Here is a 15,452-nt window from a genome sequence, read left to right on the forward strand (position 1 = left end):
GCCATCACTGAAGAGCTCTGGAAATAAATACTTAATTTATATACTGCCTTTCATCACAAAGGCATTACAAATTCCTGGTCCTTATAAATAAGCAAACTCTTATTTCTCACAAAGCTGTGCTTTGTTAATTAGCAAGAATAATCTTTGAGTTGCTTTTCCTTCTTTTAAAGTCAAATAGATATCTTCTTCCTTCCAGGTTTCATTCAAAGTTCAAAGAGAACTTTGCAGTCTGGCTAATGAGAATTTATCATTCTCTCTATTGATATTTGGTGCTCAACGACCAAAGGCAAGTAAAAAAAAAAACCTCTCTCAGTTTACCTCTCTCATTTTTTGTTTCCAGTGCAGTATCTTTAACAGGAAAAAAATTTTAAAAGAGGCTGTGAGCACTTAGAGATATGTTAAGATAATATACACCTCTGATTTCTGTTATTCACAAAAAATATAAAAACATTCACATTACTTTTGAATAATTAGGAATGGTTGCTGGACCTATGATTTCTTTCATATTGGGATTTTCCAGATAATGAAACTCCCTTTATCAAAGCAGGTTGGCACTTTCTCTGCAACTTATAGTCTTAGAGAGTAGTTTAGAGAACTAGAAATAAGCGACTTCTTCCATAGGGTTGCAAGGTTCGTATGCATCATACTAACCTTGGTCTTGAACCAAGGTTTCCTTGATCTAGAGGCCATCTTTCTTCCTGCTATTTTATGCCATCTTTCATTTAAAAATAATTATATATCAAAATATGCATATCCATAGATTTTTTTTTTCTGAGGCAATTGGGGTTAAATGACTTGCCCAGGGTTACACAGCTAGGATGTGTGAAGTGTCTGAGACCACTTTTGAACTCAGGTCCTTCTGACTTCAGGGCTGGTGCTCTATCCACTGTATCATCTAGCTTCCCCCATAGATCCATTTTTAAAAGGAATTTTAGTTCCACATGGAACACTAGAGGTCATCTAGACCTAAGTCTTCATTTTAAAGAGCAAGAGAATTGAAATGGATTGTTCAAGATTGAAGGTCATCCATCCAGTCACTAGAAGAACTGGAACTGGAACTCATACTCTTTGTATTCTTGTTCCGTTTCTGCTGTATACAAGAACATATGTGTGTCTAAATTCTTATCTGGATACCTATCAATTCATAATTATATCTATAGCTAAATATATAGCACTCATGGATGGAATACCTCAACTTCTGGAAAGTGACTCAAAAAAATAATACAAGAATATATTTTCAAGGTTTGCTGATATTCCAATAGAACATACTGCTCCCACAACTAGAGGATTACATCTATAAGGGAAATTCTAGCTCCCTTGTAAATAATGATAATGATTACTGATTGTCTATTTAATTGATTTAAGAACTGGGAGGGGTGTCAAAGGAAAGAATATCTAATTGTACAGACAATAAATAGCCTCAAAGAGGTAGTAACTGAGGAACAAATTCTAGTATTTATGTCCACCACTGTGAAAAGGGGCCTAATCCCTAAGCAAGGGATTTTAAGGTCTGTGAACTTGTTTAATATAATTGGTCTCTGTTGTAATCCTATATATTTTACAATTTAAACATTCTTTTTAGAAGAGGTTCATAGGTTTCATTATATTGTCAGAGGGATCTATGCCACAAAAAAGTTAAGAAACACCTGTAGTAGGCCTTGTAACTACTTGCCGCCAGCACTTCCTAGGACCTGGTTCATGGTGACCCCCTACTGTTTTTTTTTTTTTTGCCACCATTTCTCCTTTTATCATATTACTTTCCCCATCTTACCTATTTTTCTCCTTTAATTGGAGACTGAAGTTGCAAAGAAGTCATAGTTCATATTTATTTAGAGTCATATTTCTTAGAGCTGAATTCTGAATACAGCCTATTAAGAAATGCAATTTACTCAATTTTTAAAGTGAAAACAAAAAAAGAGATAGCAGTGGTCAAACTTTCTAAAAAAAAATACAAGGTTTTCTTAAAAAAAAAGGAGAGATGGCATAGATTTTTTGGAACTACTCTGTGATCCTTGTTGCTATTTCATAAATCTTTGACTCTAGCATTGAGGGGATTCTTGAATTTAGAAAAGCTTAGACAAGTGATATCCTAGAAAAGTAAACATATATATGAAGTTCATGGCTAGACAATAAATACATACACACACATACACACACACACACATATGTAATACATACACACACACAGAGTAAGACTGAAAATAAGGAAGAAACTCTTGACCTTATTACTTCTATTCTAGTGTTCTAGTCATCATTTATCCAGTATTCCTTTGGTAAGCTTGAATTTTATCCTACATTATTTTTATTTTTGGATAATTATTTCAATAATCCACATTGGAAAATAGGACTATGCTTGTTCAGCAAATTCAATTCAACAAACATCTGTTCAATCACCTATTGCATGGAGAACACAGTGCTATACATCAAGGGACTTGAAAATCTTAGATCAATTCTTGTTCTCAAAGAACATTTTGGGAAATATACATAAAAAGTGAGTAAGAGAAATGCCAAGAAAATTCAAAAAGGGGAACCTGGATTCAAATCCTGATTGCACCTTACTGTTTGTGATTTTGGGCAAGGCAATTTCTCGTTTTAGAATAGTATAGAATTTGGAATTGATTTCTTCTAAGGTCCTTTCTGACTCTAAAATGTATGATTTATGTTATGTTATACTGATCTTAAAAATGAGTAAGTTGGTACCACTTTGGGTGTGAGTCAGTGAAGACTACCTTGAGGTATCATTTGACTTCAGTAGGTGAATGTGGAGGAGAGAAAGGATAAAGGAGATAAATGTAAAATAAAACCTTCTTGAGGACAAGCTAAAGGAATTGAAACTCATCAATCAGGAGAAAGAAAAGCATTAAATATATGGAAGGCTTTTCCATAGAGTATTAAATAGCCAAGTGTTCACTTTCTCCTGTGGGATAAAGTAAAACGAAATGCCAGGCAATATGAGACAGGAGGTTAGGTAGAAGAGTTTCTTGATAGTGAGGATTTTAAAATTCTAGAATGGATGGTCATATAATGAATTACCTCCTTCTCTGAAACTGTAGAAACAGCTTAGAATATTATCCAATAAAACTGTCCTATATAAAGGTAGAAGGAATAAACTAACTAATTTCTTCAGATCTATGATTTGATTTTGTTACACAGTTACTAAGAGAATTCTTGTTAAAGACGTCAAACTCTACTGTCTTTTGCAAGGAAGATAAAGATTGGCTTTCACTGTAGAGCTGTATCAGTTAATCTGATTCTCTTCTCTCATTGGTGGGGGGAGAAAAAAGGGGGAAGAAGCAGGTTACCACATCAATGTATAATTAGGTATCCTTAGATGCCCTAAAGCAGAAGGGTGGAGAAGTGGTATCATTTGCACTGAGCATACAGTGGGGAATTCACCTCTATTTCACAAAACTAGATAAGCATCCAACCAAGTCCTGCAGAATTTACTGCTCTGGTATGGATTTCCTTTAAGGCTCTGTCTTTCTTTGGCCCCTTCCCCCATCCTTCTCCTCTATATTCTTTCCCTTGGTGATTTCAATTACTTCCATAGCTTTACTCACCATCTTTACAAAGATAACGCCTAAATTTGTATCTAAAACTGATCACACTTCTCATCTCACATCCTCCATTTTCAATTTTCTACTGGATATCTCTGCTTGGATGTCCTCAGAGTACCTCAAATTCAATATACTCCAAATTATACTCATTCTCTTACTTCTAAAACCTCTCTTTATTATTACTTCTGCTTTTATGCTGATGGCACTGCATTCAGTCAAATTCAAAGTATCAGTCTTAATTTTCACTTCTCCTTTACCTCCCATTTTTTGTTGATTGCAAGTCTTGGTGAATATACCACTGAAATGTTCCACAGATTCTTTGAACTTTTGGATCCATATTCCAATTCCAAGTGCTTCCAGTGTCTCCCCTGAATAATCCATTCTGTATGCTATTGCTAAAGTAATCTTTCTGTTGAACACATCTAAACAGATAATTCTGAGATATTATATGTAAAGTACTTGCAAATCTTAAAGTGCTTCATAAATGTTGTCCTTATCATAAGTTCCTTCTCCTACTCTTTCTCTTCTTCCTCCTCCTCCACCATCACCCTTACCACCATCATAACTATTACTATTACTAATTCTATCACCATCACCACCACTACCATCATCATGATCACCTGTATCACTAAAGTTTAAAGTACAAATTAATTAGCCTGACATTCAAACCTTTTCACCATTTGGCTTCAACATACATTTCCAACCAATTCACAAGAATTTATTAAAGCATTACTATGAATCAGACATTTAACTGATGAGGATATGAAGAAGAAAATAATACAGTCCATGCCCTCCAAGAGATGATATTCTAGTACAGTCTTATTATGTGCTACTCTCTTCCACTCAGTCTTTCTTCTAGTAAAACTCATCGATCACCATTGCTTTTGTCCTTTCCTTTTCTGAATCTTTGTATATCCTATCCTCAATCCCCATGTACTAAGATTATTGTTGTTGTTTAGTGAATCAGTAATGTCTGATTCTACATGACCCCGTTTGGGGTTTTCACTCCAGAAATCCTAGAGTGGTTTGCCATTTCCTCCTTTATCGCATTTTACAGATGAGGAAATTGAGGCAAACAGGTTTTTACTCTCTTATTTCAAGGCTCATATCAATTACATCTGTTCCTATTTCATGAAACCTTCCTTGAATTTTGCAGTTTATTCTGTTTAACTTCTCTCTTACACTTAATAACTTTCTAACATAACTATCTATGAATAACTCATGATGTAAGAATAACTTATGACTCTTTTGCTTACAAAGTAATACAAAATCCTCAAGAACACAGGGTATATTTTCTTCCTCCCATATAATTCCTTTAATGATAAACACACATTTGTATATTCTTGAAATTTACCCCCACAAAATTTTTAGTTATGTGCAAGGTAAGAAGCAGCATGATATAATAGAGAAAAAGCTGCTACTAATGTCAATTAGATTTGGATATAAGTTGTGGCTCTAATATATACTGGCTGTGTGGACATGGACAAGTCCCTTAATTTTTCAGTGTCCCAGGCAATTCTTCATGATAAAATAATTATTGATATGTTGCTGGTTGTTTTGGAGGGAGAGTTTCCAATATTAATAAATCTATAGATTTCTACCTCCTGCTTCCTACTTAAAATAAGATATCACAACAATCCTCACAAGAAATTAGGTTGATGCCCAAATCACTGATCACCACCTTTGATATCAGAATGCCTGGGACACACTTGCATTTTTAAAATGGAATAATAGGCCATGCAATTCAATTTCCCCAAAGACAAATAGGTTATGACTTAGTACTTTCTCAAGAGACAAGAAACCAATACTGAAATGAAAGTTTATAGGTTTTACTTAAAACAGTGGGAGAAGCTCTTTTAAAAATAAGCTATACTCTAAAATTGACTAAAGAGAAAAAAACCCATACACACAATTTAGGGTATCTGAAAGCTCAATGGGTACTTATTATACTTATATAAAGCTAGATGGTATAATAGATAGAGCATTGTGCCTAAATGGATGATCTGAGTATGAATTCTGCTTAAAAGACTTACTAGCTAAGGTAGTATTTATATAGCATTTAGCACAGTGTCTGGCACATAGTACTTGATGAATGATTGTTTCTTTCATTCCCATTTTGTTGTTAACAACTTAGCAAAGGACTAAACTGTTAGTGATTGAAGTTAGATGACTTGCCTCAAGTCATATAGTTAGTAAGTGTCTGAAGTTGGATTTTAAACCAAAGCAGTTATAATAATATATGTTATATATTTATATATATAATAATATATGTTATATATAACATATAATTACAAATAATTTATAATGCTACAAATAACATTAAGTCCCTGACTTCCCATCACTGAATCTAAAGAGGAAACCTTTACTAGCTAAAAGCATCATGATCTATGTGACAAACAAACCATGACCCAAGGCCAGGTGAACACGAATCTAGAATCTCCAGTCTTTTGAAATCTCTAGAAACTTTTCTGGCACTGACTTACCATTGGAAACAACAACAATAAAACTTTGACAGCAAGATCCCAAGAAGGCATCACAAAAATATTTTCAAAATTTGAAATTCTAGGACAACAATCATTTGGTTTTCTATTTTTAAAAATACTGTTTTGTGAGTTAAAAAAAATTAAGATGTAGTCATCAATGTCTTTGGTTTTTATATCACATTCACTTCTCTATCTTATTTGTATACCCTTGCCCACACTCACTCTTCCTTTGTATAAAAAAGCAACAAGAGTAGAGTAAGACTATAAGACATATATGACAGCTTAGATAACTCTTAACTCCCTCACTCCTCACCCAGGAAAAGAGGAAAGCTCTTCTGCAGGGCCAAAGAGGCCAGTATAATGACATGACAGTTTCTTAATTCCTTTTAAAAGTGGACAGACACATCCTGAATGTTAATTTTGTATACGATTAGTATTTTTAATTGCCAATTGTGTTGATAACTTTGGTCAATGGATAAAATGCTGGGCTTGGAATCAGGAAGACCTAAGTTTGAATTTCACATTAGACACTTAATAGCTATATGACCATAGGCAAATCACTCAGTTTGGGAGCTTCTTTCCTCATTTGTAAATGGGGATAATAATTGTGCTGATTTTGCAGGGTTGTTGTGAGAATCACATAAAATATATTTGTAAAGCACTGTGTGAACTTTAAAGCCCTATATAAATGTTAACACTACTACTACTAGTATTACTACTACTATTACCACTACCGCCACCACCACCACCACTACTACTACTACTATCACCATCACCACCACCACTATAATTATCTCAATCAGGCAATTACTACATTTTTATTCTGTATCAGACAGCTACATGGCTCAGCAAATAGAGTGCTTAAGTTGGAGTCAGGAAGACCCTCGTTCAAATTCAGCCATAGACACTTACAACTTGTGTAATCCTGCGCAATTTGCTTAACCTTGTTTGTCTTAATCCATTGGAGAAGAAAATGGCAAATCACTTATGTATCTTTAAAATTGTCCCTGGGGTCTCAAAGAGTTGTACATGACTGAACAATAACAATAATGTGCCAGGCACATTTGGGGATACAAAGAATGGCAAAAATCTCTATATTTAAAGAACTATACATAGAAGATGAAGGTTAAACATTTGTTTAATATAATTTTAAAAGGAGATTTTAATGCCTTTTCAAAGAAAATACTTTAAAGGAGTATGGTTCTAATTAGCACAAATATTCCCTCCACAGCACAAATCAAAACTCTCTGGTCTTTGACAATAATCAAAGGCCAAAATTTCATTGCCCTGCAACGAGGGTGGTGGTGACCTTCACTGGACTCAGTGAGGCTAGTCCAGGACTAGATATTTATCTAGCTTAATAGAAACTACCCTATCTTGTACTTCCCTAATATAACTTTTGAGAGCTCAGTTTCATCTCTCTACCATGCCAAAACATATGTTTCTCAATAAATAACCAAACATAAACATTAATGGTCATTACAACTCTTATAAAAATCAATAATCCTTACAAGACAGAGAAGAGCATCTCTGGCAGTCTACTCTTATGTATAAAAGATAGGCTTACTATATGCAGTCCAGAGGAAGATGCCTCTCATTTTATAAACTCACCAGAGGTTCTGCCATGATGATACGAATCTTGCGCTCAGCTTGAGTGGTGAAGTTGACAAATAGACTCTTGAGTACATATTCTCCTGGTTTACTGTCTGGGTCAACATTGATGGGCAACATGGTGGGAGGCCCTTTCTCCCTTTGTGTGCCAGAAACAGGTGGAACTGGAGGTTTGATATAACCGTTACCGACTGGAGAGGCTGAAAAAACAAACAGGAGATTTTTAGTGCCTACAATCTTCCATAATGGATCAAATTTAGTACCCAGGAAAATGAACACATGCATTAGGTTCCAAAGCAACACAAAACACCCCCAAAAGAAAGTGGGCATCTTGCTGTTTGAGGAACTTTTTGATCTCACTCTTAGAAAATTTTGTCACATTTCATCTGGCAGACTCAATGCAAAAGTTAGAGTGCTGGATTTGGAATCAGCAAATATGAATGTGAATTTTGCTTCAGATATTTGTTGGTCATATGATTTTGGACAAGTTACTTAGTTCTGTTTGCCTCAGTTTTCTCATCTGTAAAATGAGCTGGAGAAGGAAATGGCAAATAGCAACTACTGCAGTATCTCTGCCAAGGAAGCCTCAAATGGACTCGTGAAGAGTAAGGCACAACTAAAAAATAACTTAACAAGAAATTAGATTAATACTAATTAGAGATATTATTAGCTTAATGCTATTAATGATAATAGATACTAATTAGGTGGGTACTATTAGGTAAATATTATTAATGTCAGTAGATATTACTCAAATGGATCCCAATTATTTCCATTTTATAGTAGAGAAAACTGACGCAGAAAAGTGACTGAGGTAGTATATAAATTCAGGTTTTCCTGACTCTAAGCCTTGGGTTAAAATCCAGCCTCAGACCTTTACCAGCTATATGACTTGAGGCAAATCATCTAACTTTGACCTTAAAACATTTCCCCCAAACTGAGTGGAGGCCCATCAGTTGGGGAATGACTAAACAACTTATGGTTATATGAATTTAAGGGAATATTACTGTTCTATAAAAATGATCAGCAGGAAGATTTCAGAAAGACCTGCAGAGATTTATATGAATTGATACTAAGTGAAGTAGGTAGAACCAAGAGAACACTGTACACACAGCAACAATAAGATTATGTTATGATCAACTGTAATGGATCTGGCTCTTTTCAATAATGAGGCGATTCAGGCCAATTCCAAAAGATTTGTGATGGAGAGAGCCATCTGCATCTAAAAAGAGGACTACGGGGATTGAATGTGGATCACAGCACAGAATTTTCACCTTTTTTGTTGTTTGTTTGCTTTTTTTCCCCATTTTTTTCCCTTTTTGATTTTGTTTTTCTTGTGCAGCATAATATATGTGGAAATATGTTTAAAAGAACTGCACACACTTAACCTATATTGGATTACTTGCTGTCTAGGGGAGAAGGAAGATGGGAGAGAGGGAGAAAAATATGGAACACAAGGTTTTGCAAGGGTGAATGTTGAAAACTGTCTTTGCATGTATTTTGAAAAATAAATAAAAAACTATTATTAAAAATATTTTCAAAGATAGACTTTTATTAAAATCCTGTAAAAGCAAATTTTGGGGAAGTTCATAGTCAGTCAAAAGCAATAATGTTAATAATAATGTTAATAAAGCTTAATGTTAAGCACTGTGCTAAGCTCAGAGGGGACAAAGATAAACAAAAATAAATAATCAAAAGAAAAAAAGATAATCTAAGAGATCATGAGTTTTTAAACTTATAAATGCAATGAAGCCTTCTTTATTTTTCCCCACAAGGCAATATGTTTGTGCACATGAATATATATGATCTGGATGTGATGCAGAAATTTGGGAAAATAAGAGATAGTAAAGTCAGACCCTGAATATTATGTTGGAAATTTCTTCATTTGAAAGACTTCTTTCCCAATCCAGTTCTGTATACTCAGCTGGGTATGTATTTTCTAGGATGTACACAGATCATTTCTTCAGAGGCCTGATCGATTCTAGGAGGGAAAGATCCCTTATGAGTTAACATAGCATCATTTGTCTCTTTCAGTTGAGGCAAGCAGTATACACTAAATAGGACTGAACTTTGCCAGTGATCTCTTACTTGCCAAATCTCAGGCCTTTTTCTTAATTCTCATCCTTCTTGACCTCTCTGAGGCCTTTGGCACAGATAATCTTTCCCACTTTTTTTGATACTCTGTTTTCTCTGGATTTCATAACATTGTTCCCTCTGAGTTTTCCTCCTTCATGACTGACTGCACCTTCTTCTCAGTCTCTTTTTCTGGATCTCTATCCTGGTAGACAAGATCCACTAACTGTGGGTATCTCCCAAGGTTCTATTTGGAACTTTCTTCTAGTCTGCCTAGTGATCTCATTAGCTCCCATGGATTCAATTATCACTTCTTAGATTATCAGGCCTTTCCTCAAGGCTTTTCCCACTCCAGTACATCCTCCACTCAGCTGTCAAAATGATCTTCCTAAAATGCAGGTCTTATGACATCATCCCTCTATTCAATAAACTTCAGTGGCTGGATACTAGCTCCAAAATCAAATGGAAAAGGCCTTCATCACACCTAGACTCTTCTTAACTTTCCAGTATTCTTATACCTACCCTTCTTCCATACTAGTTTCCTTGTTCTTTAATTATGGCACTTCCATGTCTCAATTCTGTGTGTTTTCGCTATGTGTACTCCAAGTCTGAAATTCTTTCTCTCCTTTATTTCCATTTTCTGAATGCCCTGGCTTCCTTCAAGTCCCAATTAAAATCTTACCTTATACAAGAAATCTTTTTCAGTAACCTTTAATATTTACTTTACTGCCTTCTCTTTGAGATTATTTCCAACTTTCCCATTATTTCTACATAGTTGTTTACATGATATCTTCAGTTCTTTTAGAGAAGATACTTTTTTTGCTCTTTGTATCCTTAGGGTTAATAACAATGCCTGGCACATAATATGTGCTTAATAAATATTTTCTGACCTAATGCCAAATGATAAACCAATCAGGCAAAAATAGAATGTGAAGAATTATAAAGCTCTGAGAGAGCTTAAAAAAGGAAGGATTACTGCTGACAATTGAGGCAGGGAGAGATGATGGAAAGCTTCATGGTAGAAGTGACATTTGAGATACATAGGGAGAATTCCAATTGACACCAAGATGGGAAACATGGTATAGGTGAAAGAGTGCTAAGACCTCCATTCCACGCCTGGTTCTGACCCTTAAAAACTATATATGATCTTGGAAAATTTACTTTATTTACCTGAACTTAACTTTCCTAATCTGTAAATTGAAAGGAATGGATTTTTGAAGCATTAAACATATGGCAAATGGCTGTCAAAATTCCCAAGTGGCCAGCAGCAAATGAAAAGACAATTGGGAAACAATCACAAAATAAATAAAAATATAACAACACAGACAATGTAATTTTTGTTTTTCTAAGTCTATATAGGGCTGTTGGGATCTGTTTCTATTTGACTTAGATACCACTTCACTAATTAACTTCTCAAGTTCTCTTTTAATTCAAATATTCTATGGTTCTGCTTAAAATTTAAACCTAGCAAGGGAGAAAATTCTCAGTTATCTGGAAAAGTTGGCTATCTTGTTTCTCAAGGGTTCCAGATGACCAAGGTTTTATTGTTCCTTAAGGGTTTTCAAAAGGTCTTCTCCATTTAACTACAATAGTTCAAGTAAAAATTTGAAATTTACTATCAATAAAAATATTTTTTCCTTTTTATCTAAAGATAAAGCTTCAAATTTCACTAAGCTATTAAAGACGAAAACTTCATTAAGACTTTTGAATATCTTGTTCATATTTACATTCATTCTTATTTCTATTTCAATATATATTTTAGTTACACTACTTGTAAAACCTGATTGACCAGCAGATCTGATTTTTTTTTGCCCCTCCCCCCCTCCTTTTTTGATGTGGTAAAAGATCAGCTATGCAATTTGAATCATCTTCATACTATTGTGGAATGGTTTCCTCATCCTTCTAGTTCTCCTATTCAAATTCTATTCATTCATTGTTTAAAGACCATTTCAAGTTCTATCTTCTTTAATGTTTTCTGACTTTTTCAACTCATATAGATTTTCCTCTTCTTATCCTATAAATTTTGGTATTTAATATTCCCAAAACCTATCTAGGACTTCTGGGTGGCATAAAAAATAATTGACATTACCATAAAATTGAAAGGGACCTTGGGAGTAATCCACAGCTACATGCAGCCTATGATGCCTCCAAAGTGGTCTGAACCAAATTAAAATGTAATTGGGCAATAATTTACAAAATAAATAAAAATATAACAAAACAGATTTATTTCTGTCATTGAGCTGCTTCAGTCATGCCCTACTCTTCATTTGGGGTTTTCTTGGTAAAAATACTGGGGTGTTTTGCAATTCTCTTTTTCAGCTCATTTTACAGATGAGAAAACTGAGGCAAATAAGATGAAGTGACTTGCCCAGGGTCACAGAGCTAGTATCTGAGGCTGAATTTGAACTCAGGAATATGAGTCATCTTGATTCTTAGTCTATTGCTCTATCCACTACACAAAAAGCTGTTCCTTTATATTATACTAAGTCAATATGTAGCCTACAGAGATCCTTATGTACAAAGTTCAGTAGTTTTGTTTCTACTTGAGTTTGACAATACTGGTCTGGGCAATAACAGAACTGGGCATTAAGGTAGTTAAAATAAATATACATTAAATGATTTTTAAAGTTTCCATAAAGCTCCTACTATTTGAATTCTGAGCTTAACCTTTCTTTTCTTCCCCAGGTAACAGCTTCTTCCTTGAACGAGTGACTCAAAAACTGCGTTCAGAACCTTAGTGTTGGCTATTCTTACTTCTCAAAAAAAAGAAAGCTGATATGGGTTTAAAGTTGAAGCCAGTTTCCTATAGGAATTAGATTTCCAATTATTTAACCTTTCTGAAATGTGCTCTTTCATTGTAGAGCTTCTCATGTACACACCAATTTTGCTTTCTCTTCTAGCCATCTGCTTAGGAATTGAAATCTATTATGGCTTTATAATTTTCTTTCTTCCATTAGTTTCTTTTTTGCTGATATGAATTTTAATCCTTGATTCTGCTTGCTGTTGCTCCATGGTTTATTTGAAGCATTATTTCCTCTAGTTGGTTTATTTTGTCTTTTGCTGTTTTCCTGGGTGTCCTACTTGGTATTTCAGCTGCCTGGGTTTATACTCCAATCTCCAGGAAGTCTGTTACAGAGTCTTTTTTTTTGGCTCATTCATATTCTCTTGACCAGATCCAGTTTTGCCAGCAGGTGATCAGCTCTTGAAAATCTTTCTATCCTTTGTTTCTAGCTCATTGACAATTCATTCAGTCTTCAGGCTGGCAGATCTTTGCTGGCTGTGATGCATGTCCCTGGGGCTATTCCAACTGTGTCCTTCAATTTACCAGCCCACTAACCAAAGCAGCAACCTCAATCCCAATAAAGTATTTCTTCAGCTGAATTTTGTTATAATACAGAAGGGGAAAGAAAGGAAATACTTTGTTTCCAAATGTGAATTTTCTATCCTTAAATTTCTAGTCCCTAGGCTTGACCTGCTCTGCATGGAGAAAAAAATACTTTATCCTCAGACAAAGAGCCAGAGAGGTAATGTAATTCCCAGCTTTAGAGCATGTGGCTCAACATTTTTACTGCTGTAGTTTGATAGCTAGGCTACTGGTTTAGAAGGGTATTAAGTAATAAGCATGCAGAATTTCAAGCATGAAAAAGACTTGGGTTCAAACCCTGTCACTGACATGGTCTATGTCATTGATCCTCTGTAGACCTGTTTCTTTAGCTGTAAGATGAAAGCAAGAATGTCTAAAATACCTACTACACAGGGATGTTAAAAGGACCCTTAAGATAATATATGCAAGGTATTTTGGAAACCTAAAGGTATGATATAAGTGTTTTTGTTGGTATTGACTTATCATTCTTGATATTGCTACAGAGCTTTCAAGTTAACAAAATACTTTGGTGCTTGACTTAAAAGTCAAATTTCAAATCATAGAATCAAAGAATTTGAGAGTTGGAAAGTACCTTAATAGTCACCCAGTCCAGCTTATAGATGCCACACAGCCAGCTACTTAAAGCCATCCAATCAGAGGGAACCAGCCACTTCCTTAGGCACCCCTTGCTTAGCTCTAATGATCTGGAAGTTTTTCCTGACATTAATTTTGCCTCTATAATATTCACCCATTACTTCTGGTTTTGCCCTCTGGTACCAAACAGAGCAAGTCAAATCCTTTTTCCATAGGCATTTCAAATCCTTGAATTTAGTTATTATGTATGCCCCTTGAGTCTTCTCTTCACCAGACAAAAACAATCTTGGTTCCTTCATCCAATTCTCATATGACAAGAATGTAAGGCCCTTCACCCTTCATTTTACTCTTCGCTGGATGCTGTTTATCGACATTTTTTCATTCTAAATATAATCTGACTAGGACAGATTACAGCAGAATTATTTATCCCCTCCTTATTCCCATAAACTATGAAAAAATGTAACTTTTTTATTATGTGTCAAGCACTGCAATATGCTCATTGGATTATAAATACAAAAGCAAAGCTAGTCTTTGCCTTGATATCCAGACATAGGGAAACAGCTGACAAAGAGGAGTAGTAGTTAGCAGTGGGACACTTTGGTCTGGAAAATCATAGGGATGGTGAGTGGGGTCATAAAGAAGTAGTCTGATATAATACCCCATGCCCACTCCATCCAGAAACAATGTGAAAGAGTTGATTTGATCACTGTTCCTAGTTCTGGAACTCTAAAATGAGAGGGAGTAGGGAGGAAAGGGTACTAGGGTCAAGGCTGTCAAGGCTATGGAGGAGTTGGCCAAAGAATGGGAGTATGGATGGGGCTTTTCCTTAGATACAAGAGTTTGTCAGTAAAAATCAGGAGAGCTGGCTCCAGTGCAGAAGTTTCTTTGGGGAAGAAAAGTGCCAATTAAGTTACAGAGGACAAGAACAGAGAGTCAGGAATGAAATGAAGTGTGATAGTTGTCTTTCCTGAAGTTATATCTCTCTTAATGCAATCCAAGATCTCATTAGTATTTTTGGAAGGCACATTAATACACGTCTGACTCACATGTGTTTGTAACCCACTAAAACTCCTAGATCAGTTTAAGATAAAGTGCTTTTTAAACATACCTCCTCCATATTTTAAATCTGGCCACATTTTATATGCATTACATTGAGCAAATCAATGTACCTCTTTGAAACCCAAGTTCCTTTACAGGTATTATCATAAAACTAATTATATCTTTTAAGGGTAGCTAAGGAGCACAATGGATAAAGCACAGGGTCCTGGTATCAGGAAGGCTCATCTTCATGAGTTCAAATCTGGTCTTAGACACTTCACTAGCTGTGTGACCTTGGTCAATTCACTAAACCCTGCTTGCCTCAGTTTCCTCATCTGTAAAAGGAGTATCTCTGCCAAGAAAACTCCAAAATCGAGGTCATAAAGCATTGAACACAACTGAAGAGCAAGAGAAACCATACCTTATATTACTTAGGCCTCACAAGATGGAAAAAGGGATGGATTTTTTTCCCTAAAGTATTATGGGCTGAAAGTAGTCTTTACCCACAAGGTAGACTGAACTTGTAATCATGGCATTTGGGTTCAAATTCTGGCATTTGCTACATAACTCCTGTGTGAACTATGGGCCTTCTTCAGTAAAATGAAGGGGAGTAAATGAAATTAACTCTAATGTTACCTCCTAGCTTTAGAGTTATGACTTATGATACTATGTAAAGCCCTATAAGAACTTAAAGCAATATGTGTTTTGCAAACTGTAAAGTACTGTATAAAAATA

At 35.1% G+C, this 15,452-nt stretch overlaps 1 protein-coding gene across 7 annotated transcripts in view; it reads right to left on the reverse strand.

Annotated features, from left to right (window-relative positions):
- FRY (FRY microtubule binding protein) overlaps nt 1-15,452 on the reverse strand; it is a 514,411-nt gene that overhangs the window by 226,326 nt on the left and 272,633 nt on the right. For all 7 annotated transcript variants that reach the window (XM_051986496.1, XM_051986491.1, XM_051986495.1 and 4 more), the window contains one exon: nt 7,652-7,851. In XM_051986496.1, the coding sequence (XP_051842456.1) occupies nt 7,652-7,771 (120 nt within the window). In that variant the 5' untranslated portion in view covers nt 7,772-7,851. The remainder of the gene's footprint in view (nt 1-7,651; nt 7,852-15,452) is intronic.

Source organism: Antechinus flavipes, chromosome 3 (genome assembly GCF_016432865.1).
Source record: "Antechinus flavipes isolate AdamAnt ecotype Samford, QLD, Australia chromosome 3, AdamAnt_v2, whole genome shotgun sequence".
In the NCBI taxonomy this organism is placed as follows: Eukaryota; Metazoa; Chordata; class Mammalia; order Dasyuromorphia; family Dasyuridae; genus Antechinus; species Antechinus flavipes.